Here is a 26,891-nt window from a genome sequence, read left to right as displayed (position 1 = left end):
CTGGCCCCTCATCTGGGGCTGAGCAGGCACAGAGTGCCCTGGACAGGGTGCACAGGGCTCAGAGTCCTTGGAGCAGGAAACACAACCCTGGTCCTGCACACAGGACTGGTTCTGTCCTTACCAAGGGCCTCCAAACACACTTGGATGGAATAATTGTTCAGAGTAAACTGGGACTTTGATGACCCTGAACTGCAAGACAAATACACAACAATGGATTTAATCATTTATGTAATGTGTTTAGTGTAATTGTAGAGGAAAAAGAATTACTACAGGCAAAATTTCTCTGGCAACCTCTTGGTTAGTGAAGCTATTGTATCTCTTTATATGTAAATTCCAGGCCTGCCAAGAACCTACACACAAAATACTTTCTACTGATAATTGAAAATGAACCTAAGGGAATTCATGAAGACTTAATTGTCTTTTTTAACCCTGTCTCATGTCATATATGGAAGGTAATCAAGGAAACAAGACAACCAAAGTGTGTCAGAATTTTTATTACAAATATTTTCCTTCCATGAAATTTAGTAGGAAAACCACATTTAATTTTTCTCAAAGTAATGCATTCATTGATATAGGCTGGCTTAAGGATGCAAAGAATGAATATATTACAGTCAGGAATCGCAGAGTCATTGACATGGGCTTGATTTCAGAGGCTATAGATGACAAATCTTTCCATCAATTCAAATCAATTGAGATTCCTCAATTGCTGCTTTCCTCTGTGGGCAGTAACACAGCAGTGTATTTGTACACTCCTGAGAAAAGCCAGATCCAGAGCCAGTTCCTGGCTGCAATTTTGTCTGTTTCTAACCAAGCACAGTTTCTCTGTAGGAATGAAACCAAGCAAGCATGCAGGTTAATAGGGGAAGATGTAGTTCAGCCTGCTTTACTCAATGCATTGAGCTATACATCAGTTCCACTGCTTTTTCAATTTCTTTTTGTTTCCTTTCTTGCTCAAGCAGTGAGGAATCTCTTTCTCAAGAGCAGTCTGATTTGTGGGATCTCTCGGTTCCTCATTAGCTGCATGAGTTACAGATAGTGGAAAAATTTCTGGGACTTGAGCAATGGTGTGTGCTTCATGTGAGGCGTTTCCCCATCACTTCTGTGCTGGATTTCAGAAACATTTTAGGTAACCAGTCTATTTCTCATGAGTACTCTTGGGCTATTTTATTTCCATGTGTATGAGTGTTTCACAACTCTGTTTTTAATGTTTGAATGAGACAGGGAAAGAAAAAATGCACCCCACCTTGCACAGGAGAGAAGATGTATAATCACCTAAGATGTGTTTTGCTGTAGAATCTTATAGCTTTAAATTTTTTTATTTATCAGCATAGTTCAAACTGCAGGGGCTCTGACTTGGGTTGGAGTAGATTTCCATACTACCTGCATTCACTCACTTCGAGCTTTCATTCAAAACCTTCAACATTTTTTCCTGGTCTTCACAACTTTGCTGTGATATCTGACAGGGATGCCAGATGGCCCAAAGAGATAAACATCAAACAAGTAGAGTGTCCCTGCCTCCAGCCCTTTGATGGTCTCTGTGGTGACGGCTCGCTGGAGGTTTAGGTCATAGAAGTACTTGCACAGTACTTTCTCTGATTTGTGCCGAGATTCAGGCCCAGAGCACCTGTCTGCACTCTGCAGCTCCCTCCAGATCTGATCCTCCTCAATCCTTTTCCTGTACACACAGTACTTGCTCTCCTCTTGTGTTCCCAGCCAGGCAATGGTCACAGACCTGCATGTTCTCAGTTTACTGAAGGATTTGATCTTTAAGCTCTCCGGAAGAAGTGGGAATAAGGGCTTGTGGAAATGGGGGGATGCCAGTACCTTCACAGAAGAGTTAGATTCCTCTGTGGACCTCAGCTGCACTGAATAGGTGTCCAGCAGCTTTCCCTTCAGGGAGAAATACCTCAGCCCAGAGAGGTTTTCTGATGCCACTGTTTTGCCGTTCCTTGTTATGTGAACCCGTATTTGGCCCTGACACAACTGAAAGGTGAAGTGGATTTTCTTGTGCCTTGCCTGGTACTGCAGACTATAGAATTTCTGCTTTTTCCCCATCCAGGACCACATGAATCACTTTGCCATCTTTCAGCTCTGTCACCTTGGGCTCAGGTTCTTCCAGGGTCCGGGCGAATGTCCCGGTGTATGCGGCGCTGGCGTTTGTGAGGAGGTTGACAATAAAAACATCAAAGTAATACTGAGTGCTGGGGCTGAGGTTGGGCACTGTGTAGGTGTTCTTGGTGCCCATGCACACCTGCCTGACTTCCCCACTGCTCACTTTGTTGATGATGCTCAGTTCACTGTTGGACAGTATCATCACCTGCTGTGGCTCCAGAAGGTATGGAGAGAGGGACAGAGCTACTGTGGGTGGCAGCTTCATTCCAGAGGATCTGATGGCTGTCTCAGCAGCACACAAGCTCTTGTAGTTGTGCTTTTCATTAACCAGGAGGCAGTACTGGATGCCCTCGCTGTGCTGCAGGACAGAAGGGCTGTGTTTCCAGGCCAGGGTCACCGTTGTGTGGCCGATGCCAATGACATCGATGCGTGGATCCCCTGGGAGCTCTGGGTACAGGTGCCCAGACGTGGTGTCAGTTGTCAGGTACACGGTGATGTGTGTGTCCCTCTCCGTGGACAGGAACTCCAGCAGGTACAGGGCAGAATGGGAAGACATTCCCATGTAGGTCTCTACAGAATTTCCCTTGTAGTTGAAGAGAGTGGACACCATGCTTGAAGCCTTGTGAGATTTGGAGACCTCTTGTGTATCATGGTCACCTGCAGGCAAAAGGCAGACTTGTAACTTCTGCTTTAAAAGATGTGAAATAAAGCACATAATGCAAGTTTTACTGTTAGGGAACATTGTATTTTCTTCTTGAAAGCAGCAATTATAACTAAAAATATGTTTTAGTAAAAATATGTTGCTACTGGCAATTTATTAAATTAAAATTTGAGAAGCTTTCATTTTAGCAGTGCAGCTGTAGAATTATGTTTTCAAAAATACTGTAATTATGAAACCACAACTTGGAAAAGCTTGGGCTTGTATCATGCCTGATGCCCCTACAATTTTCTTCTATTTGCTATCTCTTAGGGTACTTTAAGGAGACTCATTATTTCTGTGCTAGGTTTTTTTCTTTGGATTAGTTTTAGGCCATTATCTTGTGAAGAGGGAAAACTTATCAATTCAAAGGCGTGTAATTTGATCTCCTATGTCAGGTGTACCTGCTTGACAGGTCAGAACTTGTTAATGGCAGCTTTTAGATTTTTAGTTTGAAAAATTAATTAAAAAAATCATGCAAGGGAAAGGAATTGCCTTTAAGGGTAAAGGCAGTATAGAACCCACTGCCATGGCAGATGTGGCAAGAATAAATGGCTAAATCTTCTCTGCCTCATGTGGGGAGCAAATAGTTGTCTCAAGTGACCTAAGCCACAGAAAAATAACTGAGGCAGCAGAGGGAAGTTCAGCCCAGTACCAAGAGCTTATGAAGTTGGTCTGTTTGTGCAGCCTGGAAGACCTGCAGTTGTTCACAAATATTAACCTTAGATGTAGACATTTTAATATCTAATCCTTAATTTATTTGTGTTGAGGGCAAGATCTGATGGGTTTCCATGTTTTACCCATAGAAACTGGGTCAGTCCATGCAATTTAAAGGAGGGAACCACAAAATGTTTAGGATTGTGGGAAATTCCCTGTAACACAGTTATCCATGAGTAACTTGAGCTTTCTTTGCCTCTGCTTGGGCAGCCTGAAGGCCTCACCTGGTGCTGCTTTTCCTGGTGGAGGCTTGTACACAAGTATGCTCCACTCAATGGGAACATCACAGGGAGTCACTGTTATCGAGAAAGGGGCAAGGGCCCTGCCCTCTTCCAAAACAAAGTAGTACCTGTAAATGTGAACAGAAATAGAGGCAATGCATCAGGGAATTCAGGTTTGCCCAAAACTCCTTGTAATCAGCTGTTCTGACATGGGTCACTTTGTTTTGGGTAGGAATGACTGTTCTCTGAGGTGCATCCACACAAAGGGATGATGAGTGTCTTCAGTCTTCAGCTGTGGGAAGAAAACAGGCTGTGGGGTATTTATTTTTAATCCACATGTGTTTGCTGAAAGATTGATCCGCTGAAGGCAATATTTTTCCCTCTGAGTTTTTTTTTTCAAGATTTGGGTGAGCATTCTATCTTGTCCTTAGCTGGTTATTTTGGATGATGGATGTGATTTAGCTGGCTGCCTTCTCCCTAATCATCTGTTGCCAGTTCTGCCTTGATTGCCTTTGTGTCAGAGGCTGCTATGCATGAGCACCACAAAGTGCCATCAGTCTCTTTGGTCAGGTTTTGATTCCTGCCTTGAAAAAGCCCAACCTCCTGTCTTGTTCTGTTTTATTTATGTTGGTTTTTATACAGGGTCTATAATGTATGGACTTGGCCATATAAATGCTTGGATTTGGGTGCCTCACTCTGCACTTTAACGAAGGCAATTGGCAATCCAAGGGTTTTTTTGTTGTTCACCAGTGAGACAAGCACAGCCCCTGTGGACAGACCCTGTCAGCCTGGAGGTGTGGCTTGCTTTCAGGGCATGGCTCCTAGGCCAGAGTGAAGCTTCCCTGGAATCGGTTCCACATTCTTGAGTCTTTTACTCTCAGCCAAAACTTGTCCTTGCTTGTCTTCCTGTTTGGATGACTGGGGTTCAGAAGAACCTTCCTGATCATGCTAAACTACTTCCTAATTGCAGTCTTAGTGTTATGCCACAAGAGCATAGAAAAACTCCTTTTCATTGTTTCAATGCCCCTGTTCTTTAAGTAGGAGAGCCCCTAGTTCTGCTCTGTGAGCATGGTCACATTATGTAACATGTGCCAGTTTTTCTGTGCAGTGCACATCGAGGCTGAGCAATCTGGCTCACCCTCTGCTCCATGGCCGCTCGCGTGTGTGTCAAAATCTGTATTTGCTGGGCTCTGTCCAAAGTGCATATCTTCCCAAACAAGCAGATTGATCTTTGCTACCCAGATGCAGTGCCAGTTGTAATATCTAGATCACCTACACATCTGGGTATGGCAGAAGACTTTTTCAGATATTTTGGGAAGGTGAAGAATGTGGAATTTCCACATGCGAAGCACTTTTGATCTTAGCAAGTTGTAGTGCCATTCAGCAAAACCACTTTTAGTGTGCAGGGCAGGGGCAGATTTCCTGATAAGATGTCTGTGCAGGTATTCTACTGATTTTTGGGGTAGTGGATTTGCTAGGTAAAATGTTTGTATCTCACCATGAATGGAGGATGGCTGCTGTCTGCAGAGCTGAAGCTGGGCTGTTTGTGACACAGCTGTTTGCTGCTGGAGCACCCATCCTGTATCAGTTCTGCTGCTGCTCTGACAGCAGAGAAAGCTGCTGAAATGTGCTCAGGAATCTAAATTTCATCTCAGAGGTTCATCCCAGATTGTGGGAAGTGTAATGACCCTTGAAGAGTGGGGCATTTTTTCTGGCATTTCAGTGTGCACTGCTAGAGCCCTGCAGGTACACAGGGATTCTTGGCTTATCCTGGTAGTGTGCAATTCCCAGTGACATGGGGATGTCTCTGAGAATAGGAGTGGCTGATTTGCTCTTACCTTTTGGGTATATCCTTCAGCAGGTGGATTGTGGTTTCCTTACCATCTGCAAGTAACAGGGAGTGGTAGAAATTGAAGAGGTTGCTCTTGAAGCTCTGTTGGGAGCTGGTGGTGGGTGCTTTTATAGAGTGGCACAAACAAGTCGCCATGAGAAGGTGGAGGGGAAGATAAAGCCAGAGCCAGGACATCTTCAGTACTGCAAAGTGGGGTGACAAAAGTGAACAGAAATGGCTGTCATAGGAGAGAAAGTAATGTGACCCTCTCTTTCTGTGCCTTTCCTGGTATTTGTTATAATCCCAGCAAGCCAGGAATTCAAATAGTGCAAGTCTCCATTTTGCTGAGTTGTTTAAAGTTCATGGAAATGTTCCTCTGAGGATCTCTCTGCAAAGATTTAATTGCAGAAACTGCTATGAAGTCTTTAATTAGAGGAAAAAAAATGTAGCCAATGCAGCACAAGTGCAACATGACAATTATTTTAAAAATTAGTTTTACTGCTATCAGAATGAGTGGAAAATTACATTTAAAAGACTTTTTCTAGTTTTTGATGTTCACTTAGTAAATTTCAAGGCTGAGCTATTTGTAATGGAACTCCCTTTAAAACTCTCAGGAGGTCCCTATGTCCCAAACCCTGCTTTGGCTGTTCTATCAGAGATCACTGAATTTTTGTTTTGCCCACTAGGACAGTAGGCATGTGTAGATAAGAGGATCACTAACTTATCCAGAGCTGTGTAAGATACTGTTTGGTCAAAGGTGGAGAATCTTGGATAAGAATCCCTGAACTGGTAATTAGACTTTAAGCTCTGTGGATCTCATTTGGAAGAAGGCTTTATCACTGTAGGGCAATAATCTTGTTTTTAGATTTTTGTGTTGCTTATCATTCTCATACCTGCATCACTTCCAGCCTGTCTCAGCATTTGCTGCTCACTGGATCTGTAACAACTGTCTTGTATTCACCCTGGCAAGAGATATTTTAAAAAATCACTTATGTCCCATTTTTCAACAGGCTTTATTATCAGCTTGGAATCTATGAAAGAAAAGTACAAAACCAGTCCCCAGCAAATACTGACGTTATTTAAACTGCTGTGTGCATTGCCCAGAGCTGCACAAAGGAGGAGGCTCCAGTTAGCACAGGAAACTTTGGCAGTGCATTTATTGATTATAACTTACAGCTCCTTGTCTGCCACGGTCAGTTTCAGAAAGTATGAAAGTGGAAGGGGCAGAGACCTTCAGTGCAGGTACCAGCTGTAGCTCAGGGATTTGGAAAGCAGAGGGAGCTCTGTGTGCAAGATCCCTTTTTTGAGGAAAAGTAGCTGCATCTTACAAGCAGCAAGGAGTAAAGATCCTGGTTAAATCTGATTAGTGGCTGGTGAGGGGAGAAAACATGCAAGACAAAGGCTCAGTTCTTTGTAATTTTCAGTTCTTTCTGAGATCAGCTCTTTCCCCATAGTGCCTGTAAAAGTGTGGAAGATTTTAGGCAGTCAGATCTCCAGTTCAGCACACCCGCTGTCCATTGCAGTTAAACAGACTTTATAAAAGGACCCCTTCCTTTTTAAATCCATTTCAAACATACATTTAAATACAGCATTGAAGCCATCTGTAGGTCTTTATGTACAAAATCTGTGATTCCCATCGTCAAGCACATCTTTAGAATCAGTGAGATGATTATGGAAATTATGGTTACCAAGTCATCTGAATGTCCCTCTCAACAGCCAGAAACAGTTGGTTTATTCTCTGCCTGCTTGTACTATTTTAGCACTTGGTTGAATGCAGGCTTAAACAACCATCTGAACAAGTTGAAAGAATAGATAAGATTTCCATATCAATTCCATTTTAATGCTCGTATAATAGAGCTTTTCCTTATGACTCTGAGTCACTTTGCCACTTGGTTATTCCTCTAGTCTAATTATAGTTTACAGATTTAAAATAAAACCCCAAATATTTTGCTTCACCTTTGACAGTGAATCTGAGTTGCTCTGTGCTTTGGAGAGGATTTTAAAAAAGTCTTTCTGCTGCTTAAATGACAGGATCTTGCAAACCACACTGATACCACAGCAGCTCAGCTTTTCTTGTCCAGGAAAACAAACAAACCAAGTGATCAGCAAACCTATAATCAGCTTATCCCAAAGAGAGCATCATCCCAAAGGCTATTTTCACTCAATTACACTAACAATATATTCTCAGACTATTGGAAATATGTTACACAAAAAATACTGTACATACCTATTTTGTTCCTGGCTAGATGTTCCTCAGACCACTTGCTTTCTTTGCCAAAAAAGCAGAAAAGAACACAGACTTTTCAGATCTCTGTAGGCAGATGAAAACCAAAACTGTGCAACCAGTTTAACAGGACAGAACTGATTTTTCCATATGGCTCCTGAACAGACATAGCAACTGAAATGCTTGCAGTCCTTCACAAAAAGTAAAAAAAAAAAAAAAAAAAAAAAAAAACAAAAGACCAAAGCCACAAAGCGATTTTGGTGCTTCCTTCAGTGGAGTGTTTTCAGAGGTTGTTTTAAACTTGCCCAGCTGTGCAATCTCCCAGGTGCTGGTTGCTGTCCCCTCAGCCCCTGGGCTGTGCTGCCTGCAGAGCCCAGGAGCTGCTCCTGCACCGAGTGTCAGCCAGGCTGCTCCTGCAGCCTAATCCAGCCCTGCCTGCCCGGGGAGCAGCTCTGTGAGCAGGGGGGGTGATGCAGAGAGGAGCAAACACTGTTAACCCTTGTCAGCCCTTAATCCAAGCCAGCCAGGGGTGCACCAGTCTCCTCCAGAGACCTGCTTTGGTGTTAGCAATGTGATGGCCCTCCCAAGGAGTGTGTGATCTCCCTGCCCTCAGCTGTGCAGGAGCTCCAGGTAATTCCAGGTGTGCTGAGTTTCTACTGGGGTGCTTTATGGGCCCAACAAGTGCTGACCTAAAGCAGGGAGGGCAAAAAACAAAAGCTGCAAGGGAGAGAATGCTCTGTGTTTTTAAAGCAGACTGGATTTAGCAATCCTTTGAAGGCTGTCAGAAATCTCCTGAATAGAGCTGAGCAGTTTTCTTGGCTTAGAGAGGCTGTGTAAGAAAGAAACTCTGAAAGTGTCTGGGCTGGGGGAGCATTTCTGCGGCTGAGGGAGGAGGCAGCAAAAGGGTGCACGGGAAGAGGTTCACAGCAAGCCAAGCACTTGCTTGTTGGGGCTACAAAGCAGTTGTAGCAAAGCCATGGTTCTTTTCAGGCCACTCCTGCTGAGTGAGAGCAGTGCATGGCCAGGATTCACAGGCTGCTCGTACTTCTTGGCCTGGGCTGTCAGCAAAGATGCCCTGGGATTGGTCCTGTGGGGATGCCTGCTCAGAAAGGCAAGCCCCAGGGAGCTGCATGAGCTTCCAGGCAGGCACTTTGCAGGGACAAAGGCAGAATATTGTAGGGAGGCTCTATTTTTAAATAAAGTCTCTTGTGTTTGAAGAGTGGCTTGTGGTAACCCTTTATTATTGTCTCCCTGGATTCTGAGTTAGATTGTTGAAGCCTTCCCAAGATTAAAAGTTTGCTAAGAAGAAGGGAGATAAAGGAGAAGTAGAAAGAGATTTCAACAGATTTTGTGTGGCAGATCCTTCTGAAAATGTAAATTTGCTCCTCAGCTGATGTAAGAGAAATATTTACAGTGCAGAAGATGGCAGGAATAATTAAGGCGTTCATGAATTGTTTTCTGAAACTTTTTGCTGAGCAACTGGGATTTTAAAAAGGGACAGCATGTGGGAGCCTTGATCCAGGCACTGGGTGATCAGGGTATTGGTTTGACCACTGGGTGATCAGGGTATTGGCACGATACAGGCCCTGTATGATCAGGATATTGGCACCCTGGAGCTATGAGGGGACACTGCTGGATGTATGCTAAGAACTGGCACAAGCAGGGTAAATAGTGAACAGGGTCTGTCAGACAAACCATCATTCTGATGTGAAATCCAGCCCAGGTCAAGTCTGTGTAACAGATATGGGAGCTAATGGAAATGTAAGCAACCAGCCAGAGCCAAAGTGTTTCCTTAAAGGAGGAGAAACAGGAGACAAAGGTGTTGGTGCCAAGTCCAGTAAGGTCCCAAGGCAGGCCTGGAAGAGGGAAATGTAGGTCAGATGAGGTGCATCAAAAATGTGCCCTGAAAACAGGACATGATATTTATTTTCACAGAAAAAACATTGGTCACAATGTTAGTGCAGGGTCTGCAGTCTGGTTTTGTGGTGGGAATTTGGAGGGATTCATGGGTGGAAGCCAGCAGGGAGAATTGTGGGCCAGCAACCAGTGGGACATCTCTGGGCAAATCTCAGAAGATGATGCCACTTGTGTCTGGTAAAATCCCTAAATCTGGACAGAGTGGACATGTTTGTTGTAAAAAGATGGACTCTGTCTTGTCCTCTCCAAACCTCCCCACTGCCACCAAAACAAACCATTAGCCTCTGCAGAATTCAGCATCCAGGGAAGGCAATTGGGAGTATTTCCTTTGGCCATCATTTCAGAGTTGGAAGCCAAATGCTTGAAGGAGCCCTCTGTGTCCCACTGAATAAAACATGAGCACGGATGTCAGGTGAAAAAGGCTGGTGATGGTGTAAGTATGGAAATAATCCAGCTCCTCTCTGGACAATTTCTCACGTTCTTCCCATGTGTGTCTGCTTACATGCTTTGCTGGAGCAGAATCTGTGCTCATAAATTTTCTGAGAGGTTCATTGAAGCACTATCAAAGGGGAAAAAAGTATTCTCTATGGAGAAAGTTAAATTCATGAGCTAAATTCATGACTTGTATAGCTTGACTGAACTCAGTGAAGTTACAACAGGGATAAATCAGTCCTTGATTTGGCAAAAAATTGCTACAATGGCCTTTTCAGTAGAAAAAGTCTATAAATGAGCAGGCTGTGCTCCCCTCAGAGCTGAGCTGGTGACTTCAGGAGGACTGTTCAGAGATCCTACTCCTGTTCCAACCCTGCTGCCCATCCACAGCTTTCACAAATGTGAGAGATGGAGCACCTTTGACACCAGAGACTTGATTTATACTCAGTTATGTAGTGGCTCTGCTAAAAAATCAGTGGTGCTGAAACAAAGGAGCTGCTTTCAAGTGGGAGCAAAAAGCCAGACTCTGGGGTTTAGCTTGAAGCTCTCAAAGACACTTCAGGTGTTCACTTCCTGGACCTGCAGTCCAAAGTTGTGTATTCAGGAGAGGGGTTCTGCAGTTTTGGCAGCCCTGTCCCTCAGCAGGCCTTGCCTGCAGCATTTGGTTGCTGTTTCATGGCATGCCTTGCATGGGGATGCTCAGAGGCTCACCCTGGCTCACCCCACAGAGCACAGCTCTGAGAATTGTGTCACACTGCTGTACTTGGCAAGGAGGTGCAAAAATTGGATTTTGGGTATTTTTGATGAAGAATTTCCCTGCCTGGCAATGCTTCTTTGAGCTGGTTTGGTCACCTCCATCAGGGACCTGTCTGTGGGAAGGGCAAGGAGAGCTGCAGTCCTCCCTGTGCTACAGGAGGGAGTGGGAGCAGGGCTGCCCTGTCTTCCATCCATCACCCAGCTGCATCAGCCCTGGCTGTTCATTCTGGCAGCTCCCAAGCACAGACAGCTTCCCTGTGCCCCCAGCCCAGCCTAGGGAGCTCTGTTTCATGAAACTCTGTAAGCAAATTAAAAATGGATGGGGAAAGAGAAATCTAATCTGTCAGTTATGAGATGAGCAGTATTTTCTCTTTCTGTCTTTTCCACGTGCACATATGTATTCTATCAACAACTGAGGCAGAATTGTTAGTCTTTGGCTCCCAGCTACCTGTCTGCCTGCAAAATGCCTTTTGAACTAATCTTCCTGTATAAACTACCTTCATAGCCCTGAGCAGAAGTAGCTATGGATGTCTGATGGGGGGAATTATAGCATCCAAACATGTTCTGCCTTTTCAACAGCTTCAAGTTGCAATCTATTTCCCTCAGCAAAAGAATCTGACCTGCCCTGATGGCTATGGTTTGGGGGATGCAAATTTCTGTAAAAATCCCCTCCCAAGTGGAAAGGTTGTCCAAAGCATTGCTTGGTAGTCACTGGCGCCAGTATGTCCTTGATGAGTTCGTGTACTTCTTGTTAGTAGTATTGCTCAAAAAATATCACTCTAGACACACAGCTGGGCTCCAGAAAGAATCACACTTTCCTTTGAGCTGTGAAAGTCAATCCTAAGCAAAAGTCTGGCACTTGAAACCTATTGAGGATATTTTACTGGGGCAGCTGCTTTCATTTCTTCCAGGTTTTGTCAAATCCTGGCAATGCAAAGGACTGTCAAATGAGAAGCTCAAGTCTGTTCCTATTCAGAGGCATTAATAAGCAGGAGGGACAGGGAATTGGTAAGTAAAAAGCAGACTTGAACTTTTCCTGCAGCCTGTACTCAGGTGAGAATATAGGAATAGGTTGTTTAGGGTGGCTTGTCCTGGCAGTTCATAGTGGGCTTGTAGGATAAAAGGACAGTGATCTACCCTGTGGACCTGTAGATCCTGTTATGGCATGTCTGTGTTGAAAAGTTCTCCAGGGAACAGTACAGTGATAATTGTTATCTACTAACATTACCTGAGTTTTTCCTCAACAGTCACTCTCCAGGATAAGTTGCTGGCACTTAAAAATTATCTTTTTTTGTTGCTGTGGAAACTAAAAAGGGTCTTGAAGGGTCTTCTAGTGACTAGCAAAATAAATATTACAGACACCTGGTTGCTCCTCACTGTTCTCATATTCTGTGTTTTCAAGAAGGGTTGTAATTGCTCTGATGAGTCTGTCAAGAAATGATAGTTATGTAAGGGATATCTCCTGTGCAAATCTTATTTTGCAGGGATTCCTTCTGAGGTCAGTATATTTTATGGGAAAATTCCTTATTTTTAGGGTATACTTGTTAGAAAAGTGTAAATTCAGTGCAATAGAAAGAACTCCAAGTACTCACCTAGGAGTCAGTATTACACTGACAGCTTCTCTATGATTTAAAAAGGAAAACATATTGAAAGTCCTGAGCTGCTACTTTAATTTCCTTTTCCTTTTACCATAGCCCCTAGGCTTCCAGAATTTTAGGTTAAGTCCTGTTAAATAATTCCTTAGAAAACACCTACAGAATTCCCTAGAAGTCATCAAGCAGCATAACAGTTTGGGCAGGTATGGAAAAATAAGGTGAAGTTTGCAGCTTGGCTGAAAACTGCTGGTTATCTCAGCTAAGAAAGTCCCAGGCAGAATGGAGTGCTGTCTGTCATCAGTGCACTGTTCTAATAGAGTAATCCTGTGCTCTGTTTTGAGCTGCAGTGTTGTTTGCTTTGTATGACATAGGATTAAATTTGTATAAACAGAACTAGTCCAGCCTGGTAGACAAGGAGCATCCAAGTGTTCCCTGTGGTGGAGGTTCTGAAGTGTTGGGTCACTCCTTTCAGTGTCAGGTGAGAGAGGGACAGGGAATGCTGAGCAGCCAGACTGTTGTTCTCAAAACAAGCAGGGGCCTGCTGACTTTGATGCATCTTTCAGTGCTCTCTGATCCTGTGCAACTCCATAAGATTTTTAGAAACACCTTCAGTCTGACCAGGAGGCCTTTCATCTCCTAGGTGCTGGTTTCATTTACAGCATTTCACTTTCCTCTTGGGCTGCTGGGAGCCCTCCCTCCACTGCATAGCCAGGGCAGTTTGCAAACAGCTCCAGTTTCCCCCTACAGCACTGAGCAGTTTTTCAGGAGGATGTGATTATTGGTCCTTGCTTTGTTTGTCCCCATGGGCTACACCAGTTTGCTCCTGGGAGCTTTAAACCCAAACCTGCCTTTTGCAGCATGGGAGAGCAGCCTGCAGTGATCTCCCTGTGCTGACCTCCTCTCTGGTGGCTGGCAGGGGAGGAGTTAAGCACTGTCCTCCTTTCTGCTGTGCTGGCTGGAGTCACTGCCATCCCATCTGGTCCAGGCTGTCCCCAGCTCTTCCCAGTGTCCTCTGGGGAAGGCACGACAATATCCAGGAATTTTAACAATCCTAAACAGATTGGGGGCCACATATGGATGAAAATGATTAGATTATAAGGAATCCAATCACATTTGCTGCCCTAGCTGTATACTTTTAAGCATTTGGGATCAGGCTTTTTGCTCAATTACAAATATTTTACATGCAGCATAGATAAAGTCATGAGGTTTGTCTCTCCATCTTGTCCCCAGGGGAATAGTATTGATTTTAATGTTTGATTGGAAGAATTTGAATAAAATCTGCCACTTTTGTCATAAATCATCATTCTGTTCTTGATAATCAGACTGCAGAGAAGGAACACTGAACAGGATCATACTTGAGTCTATTGGAGGGGAAATGTAATCTCAGTGGTTTTTTTCTGCCTTGTTTACTCCAGTGTGTGGGGTTTTTTTTCTGTTCAATTAAAAAGTGATGGATAGTTCATGGCAGGCCTTACCAATAAGAGTTAATTTCTGTGAAACAATTTTGTATTTAGCAATGTCCTCAGCTGCATGGAAAGCACCTTAACACCCATGTGGGCCCCTCCAGGCCAGTCTGTTTCCTGTTCTTACACTCATTCCTTGTGGTCCTCCATGACTCCAGCTCCTGGGAATGCTGTGCTTGCCCCAGCTGCTCCTGCCTCCTTTTCCTCCCTGGCTGTCACCTGCTCCTTTCTGAGCTTTGCATGGGGTTGGTAAATGCCCACACCAAGGGGCAGGAATACAGGTCCTCTCAAACTTGTGAAGGGCCTTGCAAAAGGACCAACGCAGCTTTTTGTGCAAAGGGAAGCTTAAAAGGTCATTAAATAGCAGAAGAACCCTGTGGGGAATCCTCATAGTGGAAAAAAGGGAGCTAGCTGGTCTGGTTCTGCTTGCTTCCCATAGACCAAAAGTTTTGCCTGGGGTGAGTTTTCTACTTAGAAAGTTTTATTTTAAGAATTGTCTTGCTAATTCTTATTCTGATGTCTTGGATATGATGTTAAGTCCTCAAGCACCCCCTGAAGGCAGCAGCCTGCCAGGCTGTGGAAAGTGGGGAATGCTCTCCTAGGACAGCCTAAAAACCTCAGGGAGCTTTATCTGGCCCCTGACACTGGCCTGTGTCAGACATCTTAGCAGGAGGTTTTCCTATGGCATGGTGGCACACCTAGACCAGTGATTAACAGCAGTGGCTGCAGCCAGCTAATGCTTCAGGGCCTCTGTGAAAATCACACTGTTGATTTAAAAAAAAAAAAATTAAAAAATTACTGCTTTAAATTTACAAGCTACTTTATAGACTCATTAATTTTTCATGGGGGAAGGATAAATGAGTGGCTGGGGAGGAGGTCAGAATATGCTATTTACACTTTATTTATAAATTATGAACTTGAAAGCTGACACTTTATGGTGCTTGTATCATTTCATAATGAAATGGAATGAATCTCTCTGCCTGTGCTGGATCTGGCATAACATGGACATTTATGCTTGAATGCAGCTCCTAGCAGCAGTGACTGAGCACAGCTCAGCCCTTTGGTGGAAGAGGGATTCCCTTGGCATTTTCCTGGTGCTCCCTCTTTCCTATGGCAGGAGTTTGACCCTCACATTGTGCAGATTGCAGGTTATCCATCAGAGTCCCAGCACAGCCTGGATAGCAAAGGTGACTCTGTCTGACTCCAGCACCCTGTGGCTCCATCTCCACCCCCCTGAAAAGACCCCACTAAATCACCCCACGAGGCCTCTGCAGCTCAAAGGGAAAATGAGGATGGCTCCAGTGGCACATTCTGAGCTGTCCAGGGCAGGGGTAGGAGAGATTGTCTTTCCTGTGCCCCTGCTGTATTCAAGTGACCCCCTGTCCCCATGGCCAAGGTCCCCTGACAGGAGGTGATGGCAATGCAAAGGCAGGACCACGGAGGATGTGGGGAGCCCCAGATGATGACCTTTCACATGATGCTCCCTGGGGCTGGGTTTGCCCTGAAGCAGAGCTCTGTGTGCAGAGAAGGTGCCGCCACCAGCTCAGGGGGGACTCACTCAGTGCTCTCCCTTTGCTGACACAGCTACTCATGTGTCACACTGGGTCTGTGTTAAAATACTGTCCCTGACATTGGGTTAGCTCTGGTGGCATTCAGATTTGTTCCTAACAGTGACCTCATTTATCTTACCACTTGGCCAGTGGCTGTTTTTGCTGAGACTCTTCTTCAGCTTTCAGAGTGAAATTAAATTTTTACCACCTTGTTAGTGCTCCCTATGAGTGTACAGCTTCCCTGGGAGCTGCTTGGAGTAGGACTCAGGAGTTGGATTTGGTGATCCTTGTGGGTCCCTTCCAATTCAGGATATCCTGGTGTTCTGAGGCTGCCTCAGCACAGGGTGCTGTGAGAAGCCTGTCCCAAAATTGGTGTCTTGCACTGGCAGCCATTGGCTTCTTGTTCCCATGTCCAGTTTCCTCTTGGGGTTCAGGAAATGTAGTGCCAAACCGTTTCAGGAAGAAGTTTCCTCAAAGGTTTGGAGAGGAGTTTGTCTAAGAGGAGTGATCATCAGAAATCCTTGAGCTTTCCTCCTCTATCTGTGAATTCAATTTAGTGCCTTGTCCTTCCCTACATGGAACTGTTCTTGGCTTGGGCCAGACTTGATTCTAATTTATGTCTGTCTAACATTAGGATGGATACTAAGAAAAAGGTACCTAACATTGTGACATTGCCAGAGTGCTGGCATCTGTAAGCACATCTGGAATACGTGTCAGTTGACACTCACTTGTATTTTCTTTGAGCAATGATGAGAGATTTCTTGTTGCTGGATTTCACCAGCCATAGAACAGCTTATCCATAAGCATGGTTCACCCTGTGCTATAGGAAGCAAACCCATTTTTTGACGTTCTCTGCATCTTTCATGTGGAGGGCTGTTGGTGTTTAGCTGCTTTTCCTTCAGGCTTTTGGGATTTTATTTTTATGTTGCAACTTGGAGTGAGAGGGGAGCTGCCCTTCCACATGGGGAAAAAGCAGATTTCACTGCTCGAAAGGATTGGGACCGGGCTCATGGTGGGATGTTCCTGCCACAGAAGGGGCTCCTGTTCTTCCAGCTGACTTCCATGTTAGCTGCCACAAAAGGCATCATTCCAAGATGTGCTGGTCCACAGGGTAAACAGCAGGCAATCCCTGAGCTTGTGGAGGGGGAAAAGGAACAGAGCTTCAGGAGGTGTTTAATTTTTCAGGCAGACATTGCACTAGGAGGAGTCAGGGTCATAAGGCAGGCTCAGGATGTGTCTCTCCTCAGGAGCAGCTCCCTGCTTCTCTTCCAATTCATTTAGGTTTGGAACAAAAATGCTGCTCCAGATGGCAGGGGTAGCACTCCCTGTGACATGGAGAGGGGCTGCTCTCTGAGGGCCAAGGGATGAGGGGGTGAATAGGGAGCCAGGAGGTCAGGCAGAGGAGGGAGTGGGAGTAGCCCCACACCATTTTAGCTCCAGGTCACTGCCTCCAAAGGCTGGGGAGGAATTTTGACAGCCGGACTCTCTTGGCTGGAACAATGTGCACGGCTGTGTGATCTGTTCTGTTGTTCCCACAGCCTGGCATTACAAAGGCCAGAGAATAAAAATGTGGTGTCCCCTCTCACCTGGCTTCTGGGGTGAGCTTGTTGGGCATATGGCATCCCAGATTTATAGTAATAAATCCTCTTTTCCCAGGGGATGAGAGGAAGAGTCAGAGGAGTAGAATTAGCAACTGCTGGGAAAGCAGTGATCAATGTCCACTCTGGGAGGAAACATTGCTGACCAAAACTGCTCCCAGCAGTATTGTCAGGGAAGCCACAGCCAGTTCCTAGAGGAATTAATTTCTTCATAATTATCTTTAGTGAGCATCTTTATCATGCTAGCTGAGGGATTGCACTGCTTCCAGCAGAGAACTTCTGCTAACAGATGAAAAATGTTTTTTTTACTTTATGCACCTGACTTATCTCATGGAGGAGAAGAAAATCTGACAATGCATCTTGGCTCAGAGAAAAATGCTAAAAGAAAGTTGGAGGAGAAAGGTGGGGAAATAAAAGTGGATTTTCTCAAGGATCTACTTGGAAATACAAAGTAAGTGTCAGTGAAATGCATTCAAGGGATAATGTCTCTCTGCCATCATATTTCAAGTTCAAGACCACAAGGAAATGAAGTTCACCTTCACACTCCAGTATGCCAACCTGATCCAGCCATGGATGGAAGCAAAGCCAGGGAATGCTTGCTGCAGCCCTCTGAAGACATGAACACCAAGAGGAGCTGAGGAAAGGCAGCAGTCTAAATGGTGGAGACAAATGAGCTGTTATTTGGGCCAAGCTGGCTTTGCTCCTGCCTTTCAGGAGCCCACACATGAGCTCTCTCAGCCTGGAAGCAGATGATCAGGTTATTTCCACTGTGCTCTTATGAACCAATTCAACAAGGTATTTTCAAAGTGCTGTTGGGTTTTTTTTTAATATAAATGTCACACCTTTACAGAGTGACCCCATTTTCCTTTCTTCCCAACAACAGTAAAAAGCGCTGGAAGGCCTCAATCTGCAAGTGCTGCTCATGAATTATTAACAAGGCTTCTCCTGCCAGGGAAGTTATGCACAGGGTGAGCAGTTATGGAGCTGAGCCTTTGGCCCAGGAAGCCCATTCTGCCTTGGAAAGGTGCTTAGAATGTGCTGGTAATTGCACATTTTAAAAAGCCAATTAAAAAATGATTAGTGCCACAAACAGCACAGCCTGACCAGAGGTGGGCCCCTCACCTGTGAGACAGAACCCCTCAATGCACACATTTTCATCATCTCTATGTAGCTGCTTACCTCACAAGAGGGGCTGAGAAATCTGGCAGTCTGACCACATATTTTCCACTTCTGAAAATGAAATGTGTGTGACCATTTCTCCCAGCTGCCTTGAGAGTATCCTACCTATTAACTTTGCACATAAGAGATTTCCCTGAGATTTTCCACTTCTCTGAAAACCCTTTCCCACGTTGGCAGCTCCCACAGGAGGATCTGAGGCTGCAGCTCCTTTCATTATTTGGAAAGCCTGAGGGGGAGGTAAGTCACTACTGCTATGCAGGGAGAGCACAGGTGTAGATTATATTATGCTCAGAGAAGGAGATTGCTTTGATACCTCGGTGAAAACCCTGCTCCCTCTCAGCTCCCCAGCTGTAAGACTGCCCTTTTTGGGGATAAAGAGTGGCTCAGTAGTTGTGACTTCTCTCCCTGACCGTTCCTGCTAGCCAGCAGCCTGCACTCCACTGCCATGTCCATGTCCCTTCCAGCTTAACAGCCAGGAAAAAGGCTGGAAGCTGCTCTTTCCTTGTAGGAGAAGCTGCATGTCAAATGTGGCTTGCAAGACATGCGAGCCCTCTTTGAAAGTAGAGGATAAAGCTCTCCTTCCTCCTGGAGGTGCTCTGGAAAGTCATCAGCTCCTGCCAAGCTGCTGTGGGTGCAGAGCTCAGTTTGTGTCAGGATCTTTCAGCTGCTCTGGTCCAGGCTCTTGTGAGGGATGTGCACTCATTTTATTGCCCAAGCATCAGTGCACACCAGTATTTAAATATACAGGTGCAAAGGCTTCAAGTTGTGTGTGACTTTAAAGTCTTGTCACTGAGGTCCTCTGTCTAATTAAAATCTGTTGTGGCCTCTTTTGCTGATCCTAATTTATTTGATAGAAAGCCTGCTTTCTCCTAGATGCCTTTCTTGGGCTTCTCCTTCCGTGGGCAACAGGGTATGCCAAGTGTGATGGCCTGGTATTAGCTGGCCAAAACAGAGGAGGACAAGTACTTTGGCTGCATTTCCTTTGAGCCCTGCCTCTTACTTTTCCTTTCCCATTTTCTCTACATATTCCCACCTCTCTTAATCTCATTTTATTTTCCTTCTATTCCTAATTTTGTCTCCCCTGTTCAGGCAATTTATAACTCTGGGCTGGTGTTTGTCTTTGGTCTGCCCTTTGTGTTCAGTGAGAAATACAATACTTTTACCTCCTTACTAAACATTGTGTCAGGAAGATTTAAGAAATGTTTACAAACCCTGGCAAAACCACAAACTGTTCTAGGTGCCAAAAATTAAAACAACTGAATAACCATCTGGAAATAATAACAATAGTTTCACAGTTAACTTATAATAGTCATAGTATGGCTGGAGCTGCTTATATACTAAAATACCAATTTCTGAACCATATGTGGAGAGGTTAGACTGCAGTTTGTCAGTTTGTCTTGCCCTTGAAATTTCTGCCATCCAGCATATTTTAAAAAGCCAATTGATGACGTCCTGTGTGGTGACAATACCTCTATTTCTGTCTGTCAGTAATGGGCAGCATGTGAGGTGGTAAATCAACTTCTCAATTGCACTGTGGTGTATCTAGTTTCCTCAGCCTGGATTTGGGTGTGTGCCTTTGACCTTGGGAGCAGGAGGTGGCACAGTGAGCCCTGGCTCTAACACTGTGCACCAGTGGGGTTTGAAAGCACACAGGCAGTGAGGCTGTGAGTGACTGACTGACAGACAAACCCTGGCTGTGGCACTGGCCTGAAGCAGCTCAAGGGGTTTTGGGACAAGGCCCAAACTTTGGTGACTTGGTGAGCCCACAAAAGGGGACCCTCAATATTTTCTGTGTAGCCTGCCTTTATATTTAACATGCACTTAGAGAACTGCAGCATCAAATAAAGACTGATCAGACCTGTTCACTAGGTCACCTTGAATGACTTTTTTTACTCAGTGCCACGCATGTGCATGCACAACCCTTTCCCCTCTTGCAGGGACAGAGCCATTCCCAGTGTGAACACTTCCAGCAGGGTTATTTGCAGCAGGATCATTCCCCCAGCTCCCAGCACAGCTTTCCAAGCACCTCCTTTGTGTGAGGATGGGACATTGCAGTGTGTTGATGTGAGTACAGGTGGTGGGGACTTAGCTCAGAGGTGCCCCAGGCATGGGGACACTCCTCATGAGAAGTCCCTGTGACCCTTGCTGTGTGGCAAATCTTTGCCAACTCTGTGAACTAAAGCAGCTTTTTAAGCTAAAATAGAAGAGCATTTAGGCTCTTTGAACGCTGGCAGTACTACTTGGTGACAAATTTGGTACTTTCCCTGCTAGCCTGTCATTCAAAAGATTTTAGCCTGCATTCTTGCCTCACCTGCTGTGTCTCTGTATTCTAGAATGAAGAGATTCCCTCTTTGCAGAATTGCTGCTATCCAAAGGACAAAACAGCAGCCAGCAGGACTCTTGTCTCCTCTGTCACAGGTATGAGGAAAGAGGGAACCTTTTGTTAATGAAAATTTCATTTGTCATATGTGATTTTGCAGACTGATGAACAGGATTATTTGTAATGCTGTAAAGGAGCTGTGCTAGGGATGGTGGTAGAAGAATAGATTGAGTAGAATGGAATAATGGTGCTTCCAGTTTCATCAGGGATCTCAGCCCCCTCCAGTCAGCCCTAAGAAAATGCAGAGCATGTAACACCTAATTCTGTACTAAGGAGTTTGGGGGGGAATTCCTCATATTTGTGTGTCCAACCACAGAGCCTTTGGGAAGCATTCTCTTTACTACACTGAGGGGGAAAAATTCCACTCTGTAGACAGGGATGAGAACTTGCACAGTTAGTGACTCCACCTGTGTCACAGAGTGGATATGAGTGAGAGCTCAGGCTGCCTGTGTCCCTCATCACTTGGTCTGGAGACTTTGCCTGTGTGACTGAGCTCCTGCTACACTGCAGTCAAGTCTGCTCGCAGACCATGGCCCTCTTGTGCTTCCTCTCCTGGATGGGAGCAGGATGGGGATCCAGACACTGAGCTGAGCTCTTCTGTGGGGAGGCACAGCTGGGAAAAGCTGAGCCACTGCTCTGCTCTTCAGGAGAGGGAAGATCAAGTAGGAGGCAAGAGCGCTTCCTTCAGGCTTTCCTTTGGACGCATTGTGAAATGAATGATAATCACTTAATCTGCTGCTGCCTGTGGTCTGTCTCAGGGCATTTATCAGTGTTATCTGAGAAGGACTGGTGGGTAGGTTTGTACAGCACAGCTTGATGTTGAGAGTCCATTAGATTTTCATCATTTATTCCCTTTATTGATTCACTGTTACACTACACTGCTGCTTCTCAGAAGTCAGGTAGTGCCCTAAAAAAAAAAAATAGTTCCTCAATTTCCTGACCTCCACTGAAATCCTAAATTTCTGTGCTGTGTTTCAGGTCCTCACCTCTTTGATCTTTTTTCTGACTTCAGGTAAGCGTCTTGGTCACAAATCCAATCTCTATTTTGGACATGCCTGAGTGCACATTGCACTGCAAGCCTTAAATTCAGGCCTTGGGTTCCCAATACTTCATTCTTCCCTCTCATTCACTTTCTTCTTCACTTGTCTGGGTGAGAGATCTCTGTATTTCTGTTCTCCTCCCAATACACCTCTCACTCCAGTCAGGTGTTTTTGATAAGGATAGCAACAAATGCCCATCAGCACAGTCAGAGGCTGTGCAGAACCTGCTGCCATGTAGGAAAAGGGCACAAGGAGGTTATTGCAAACTGCATGGAAGTACCCTGAGGACTCTGAAAGGATCACCTTGTATAAACAGTTTAAGTAGTTTTGAAAGAAGATTTTAGACAGTGAGGCTATGCAGTCTCATTGCCTTGAGTAAAACCTAAGCAAGCACACTGCTTGCACTCTGTGTGGAGGTGAGGCCACCCTCCAGAGCAGTTTGTCCTGGCAGCCCAGGGGAGGGATGGGCACATTCCTGCTGCATCTGGTGCCATTGTATTTGTCATGTCTTTCTGTGCAGTGTCTGCTCTGGGGGTGGGTAGAGGATGTCTATCTGCCGAGCTGCCAATCAATAACTTTCAGTGATATTCACCAAAGTTTTAGGCTAGAGAACAATCTCAGTGCACCAGGAGATAAGGTCAGGGAGTTAGCTTGGTGTGTTGTGCTGTTATTTCTCTATCCATGCTGTTCTGAGACTCACACACAAAGTCTCTGGAGAGTTCACTTGTCTTTCTGGTGGATACCTAACTAAGTTTTGTAGGGAAACTAGTCCTTGCCAGTCCCACTAATGGCCCTGGTGAGCCTCAGAGTGATGAGCTCACCCACAGCCCCTGCCATGCCCAGGTGCTCTGTTTAGGCTCAGACTGGGGTTGGCACTTGTGGCCAGAGCCCTGGTGCAGGAATGCTGGTCTCTGGCTCAGCTGTGCTTGTGCCTGGATGTTTGGGTTTCTGCACTCCACAATGTGAATTTTGCTCTGCTTTGTCTCAGTGCTGCCAGGAATGCTTGTGGAGCAGAACCAGGTTTGCAAAAGCAGCATCCTTTGTGTTTGCAGTCAGCCAGGCACTATCCAGGAGTGCTCCATGCCACTTTGGAGAGCTGTTGACATGGAGCCTGGAAAGATGAGGCTCTGTAATGTACTCATTGTACCCACATCTTAGCAGCTGTAGTTCAGTTTGGTCTGACTCCTTAAAGGTGAAGAGGAATTGGATTGTGCTTCTGTGGATTCACAACTTCTTATTGCTGGCTGCATGTTATCTGGCAGACTGCTGGGTCCCAGTTTGACAGCTGAGGAAAAAGAAGAATTCAACCATTCTTTAAATGAAGCAAGAAAACAAAAAAATCAAATTTTATATAAGCCCTCACAACTACAACTGTGCAGGGCTCCCTTTCAGCTCAGATGTGGAAAACGTGTCCACACGTGAGTGTCTGGAAGTAGCTGAGACACCTCTTGTGCATCTGTCTTTAGAGCTAATTCCTGAAAGTCTCTCTGTCCATCAGCATCCCTGCATGTGCCTTGTGAGCCAGCCCAGCAGGTGTGTGAATGCTGCTTGTTTTCCTGCCTGTCACCAAAACTTGGCACACACACAGACGGAGAGGGCAGGGAGAGCTGCTCTGGAGCCTGCTGCTCGCCCTTGGCGTGTCAGTGTCCCTGTCAGGCTGCCACAGCACACAAATAACAGGCAGAAGGGAGCAGACAGGGCCACTGACCTTGGCAGGCTGTTTTCCCAAGAGGCCTGGGGCCAGCCCCTGCTCTTAGACACTCACCATTTCCAGTGGGATTGACTGGGAAAACCAGCAGTGAGCAGAGCTTCCACGAGCAGATGCACTGCTATGGTCAGAGCAAAGCAGCAGTTAAATTTGATATCCAGCTTGCCAAATTAGCTCAGCTGAAAGTAATTTTGCAGCAACTGTGCAAAAACTCAGCAGGCAGTGGTCCTGGAGGTGAATTTGAATTACTTGATAAGTGCTCAGCAAGTCTCTGTCTGCCTTTTATGTTTAGGGAATGTTATTCCTAAATTGCCTTACTCTGTATGCTTCTTATTTTGGGTATATACTTAGTAATTGGGAGTGAAGGGCCAGAGTCTTGGCTCTTAACTGGAGACAGGTTTTGGTTGCTGCCTTTGAAATTTTCTCCAAGTGGGATAGTGTTCCTCCATGGAGCTAATAATACTGTTTGGAAGGGAGGAAAATACTGCCCCGTATCAGCTGTGAATGTAATAACACCTCTAAACAGGGACCAGGTTTTAATTTCTCCTCCTTTTTAGGTTTGTTCGGACAGGTCCAGGATTTCTTCTATAAGCTTGTTGTTGTTCTTTCTAAAAAAATGTTTTAAACTAAAAAATATCAGTCACACTTGAATATCTGCAGTTCAAACGCCACAGGGATGGATGCATTCATGTTAAAAGTCTTTGTGCATTCATCTCTCATGAGATCTAATGTCATGTGGTCTGTTTGAATCATCCCAAACAACCAAATTGGTTTAATCAGTAAAAAATTGCATAATTATCCAGTGTGGTTTGTAATTAAGAGTACATGCTTGAAAAAGGCTCCTGTGAAGCCTGTGGTGAGGAAGGCTGCAGAGGAAGAGTAGGAGAGGATGAGTGTGCTGGGTGGAGAGCCTGGACTCCCTGGAGAGCCTGGACTCCCTAAGCCCCTGTATGGGGGTGGGAGCAGGCTGCTAAAACAGGGAATGTTTTATTTACTGTGCCATGCTGAGCATTTTGCTTCCTTTCAATTGCCTTCTGCAGCAAGTCAGATGTGATGTAAATGATTAATTAGCTTCAAGTGATATCACTTGGCCTGGGTTTGTCCTGGATGGCCCAGGCTGGGTCTGTGCATGCAGCTGTGTCATGGTGCCTCCTCAGGGAGCCTTGATTTCCAAACAAAGTTCAGGCAGGATGCAGAAAGTATAATTCAGGATGGGCCAAGAAAAATAATCAAGGGAGGTGAGGTATTTATGCCAAAAAGCAGCCTTCCCACAGATAGGCCTGAGGGAGGGTGTGGAGTGAGCCTGCCCTGCCTGGTCCTTCCCCTGTGTGCAAGAGAGGAACGTGCTGGGAGAGCTTAGAAACTGGAGTTGAGAGTCTCTCTGCCTTTTTTTAAAGCACTGAGCCCCACTCTCAGCTGAAGGTGAGCAGGAAGCTGCCAGGGCAGTCAGACTGTACAGTCCCATCCCACACTCGGTTCAGTGTCTGCTTTGCTGCCTCTGGTGCATCCTGACAGCCTTCCCTCCACCCAGTGTCCCACTGCATGGCCACTTCTCCTACACCCAGCCTGCTGAAAGGGCAAAGGGGATTAAGAGGAAAGCCCTGTAGCTCTTTCAGAGTCTGGCAGCCAGCTGGCTCTGCACTCCTGAGAGCCATGAAATGGTGCACTAGCTCTGCCCCAAGCCTTGAGCACTAATTCCCTTTCCCCACTGACAGCATTGTGCCCATTTCCTCAAAGCTTCTTAGGGCCAGGAGGTGCCAGAGAGCTCAGGCTCTGCTCTCTCCCAGTCCTCCCAGCTCTTGCCCAGGCACTTGGGCAGCCAGGGCTGGTGCCAGGGGTTTGAGCAGCAGCACAGGGAGCCAGGGGCTGGGCTTGCCTTTGCTGCTGAGCTGGGATGGGCAGGGAGAGCTGGAGGGCACTGGGGGGTGGGAAGGCTGCTCCCAGATGTGGAGATGGGGGATTTGGGTAAGGGCAGGGGGAGATCCCTTTTTCTCTGTCAGTCCTGTGTTGGCCCTTCCTGTAGGATGGGTGGACAGCAAGGCATTTTGAAGTGTCTTCCCCTGTGCCCTCCCTGTGGGGTGGCACTGCAGCTCCTTCAGGGGGTGGGATAGCCAAAGGCTGCCCCAAATGCACAGAAATGAGTATTGGCAGGTCCAGCTCCACTGGAACCCTGGGTCTCACTTCTGTGAGGCTTTCACTTAACCCCAGCTGGACATGGAGACATTGCAGGCACTGGGCAGGGCAGCAGTCACAGGAGAATAGAAAAGAGCTTTTTTAGATGTGCCACTGGTATCATCCTGTTTTTCTACCAAACACAAAGCTCTCCTAAGCCCTGCTGTCCTAATTTGATTCTTAATTCACTCTATCAGCGTGGTTGCAGACAGAGTAGAGAACAGTTTGGGTTTTTTTGAATACCTCAGATTTTCTAGTCAGAGGAAGCTCATACCTCAGCCATTGGCATTGCCTGTTACCTCCTGTATTCCACTCTCCACTCTCTGGCAGCTCATCCACACAGATGAATTCCTGTGGGGTTCTCTTCCTCCCTCATTGGGGTTCACAGCTGTCTCCATCTCTCTGCTATGAGCAGGTCTCCATAGGGGCTTTAGCTCCAGCAGTATATTTATTAATAAAAAAAGCCAAAGTCCAAGTGAGAGATGGGGCTCATTGTCCCAAAATGCTGTAAGGAATTTGCTGAAGCTGTGTGCCACTGGGGCCAGGCAGGGGCCCTGTGTCCCCAGATCCATGTGCTGATGCCATGCGTGTCACCTGCCAGCCCTGTGCTCACAGATGAGCTGCAGAGAAATGTGGGGTGTTCGTGGCCAATCTGGGAGCTCCAAGGCATGTGCTGCACCAGAAGATCCCTCATGAATCCCTTGCTTGGCACTGATGGGAGCACAGCAGCCATGAATGAATAAATGTGCCCTCTCCAGTAAATACTGGGTTCCTTAATGGAGATGCAAGGCAAGTCCTCCAATCTTCTCAATGTTTAAAACAAAATCTGCCTGCTTGTTAGCTGTGATTTGTTGGTTTTGCTTGGGTCCTACAAATGGAATGGATTCAGCAGGTTAAGCCCAGATGAGCTGCTGCTGTTCAGCTGGATGATATTAGGAGTTAATCCCTGTGCGTGGTCCTGTGTTCTGTAATACCTCTCAAGCCTGATGATTGCAGCTGCATTTTAAAAGATTTGTTTTTTAAAGATAATCTGGTGGAAGCGTGAAACTGCTAGAAATAAATATTCTCTTCTTCCCATAGAAAAGACACAGTATTTGTTTCCATATTTCAACTTTTCTTTGAACTGGCTTGCAAAACAAATGCAAGATTGACTTGAGCCTTACAGTGATGACTTGTGAAATTCAAATCTGTGGTAGTGATGCAACTGGTAAAGTTTCCCACAACTGCTACAAGTAATTAGAGGTCTCCTTCACATGTTTAATTACCATTTTGTTTTGTGGCTACTCAATAACTCTTTTG

The 26,891-nt window shown here is 45.6% G+C and overlaps 1 protein-coding gene across 1 annotated transcript; it reads right to left on the bottom strand.

The window, feature by feature from the left end:
* Positions 1–478: 478 nt before the first annotated feature.
* LOC118688537 (protein NDNF-like) lies at positions 479–7,989 on the bottom strand. The gene is given in 6 exon segments (XM_036386192.1): positions 479–2,052; positions 2,054–2,769; positions 3,751–3,875; positions 5,586–5,781; positions 6,472–6,540; positions 7,806–7,989. Coding segments are annotated over 5 exon segments (1,701 nt in total). The 5' UTR covers positions 6,500–6,540; positions 7,806–7,989; the 3' UTR covers positions 479–1,416.
* Between the last annotated feature and the right edge of the window lie 18,902 nt (positions 7,990–26,891).

The sequence above is a fragment of the Molothrus ater genome, chromosome 8, assembly GCF_012460135.2.
Source record: "Molothrus ater isolate BHLD 08-10-18 breed brown headed cowbird chromosome 8, BPBGC_Mater_1.1, whole genome shotgun sequence".
Lineage (NCBI taxonomy): Eukaryota > Metazoa > Chordata > Aves > Passeriformes > Icteridae > Molothrus > Molothrus ater.
The sequence above is the reverse complement of the archived record's forward strand: the minus strand, read 5'-3'. Positions and strand labels throughout refer to the sequence as shown.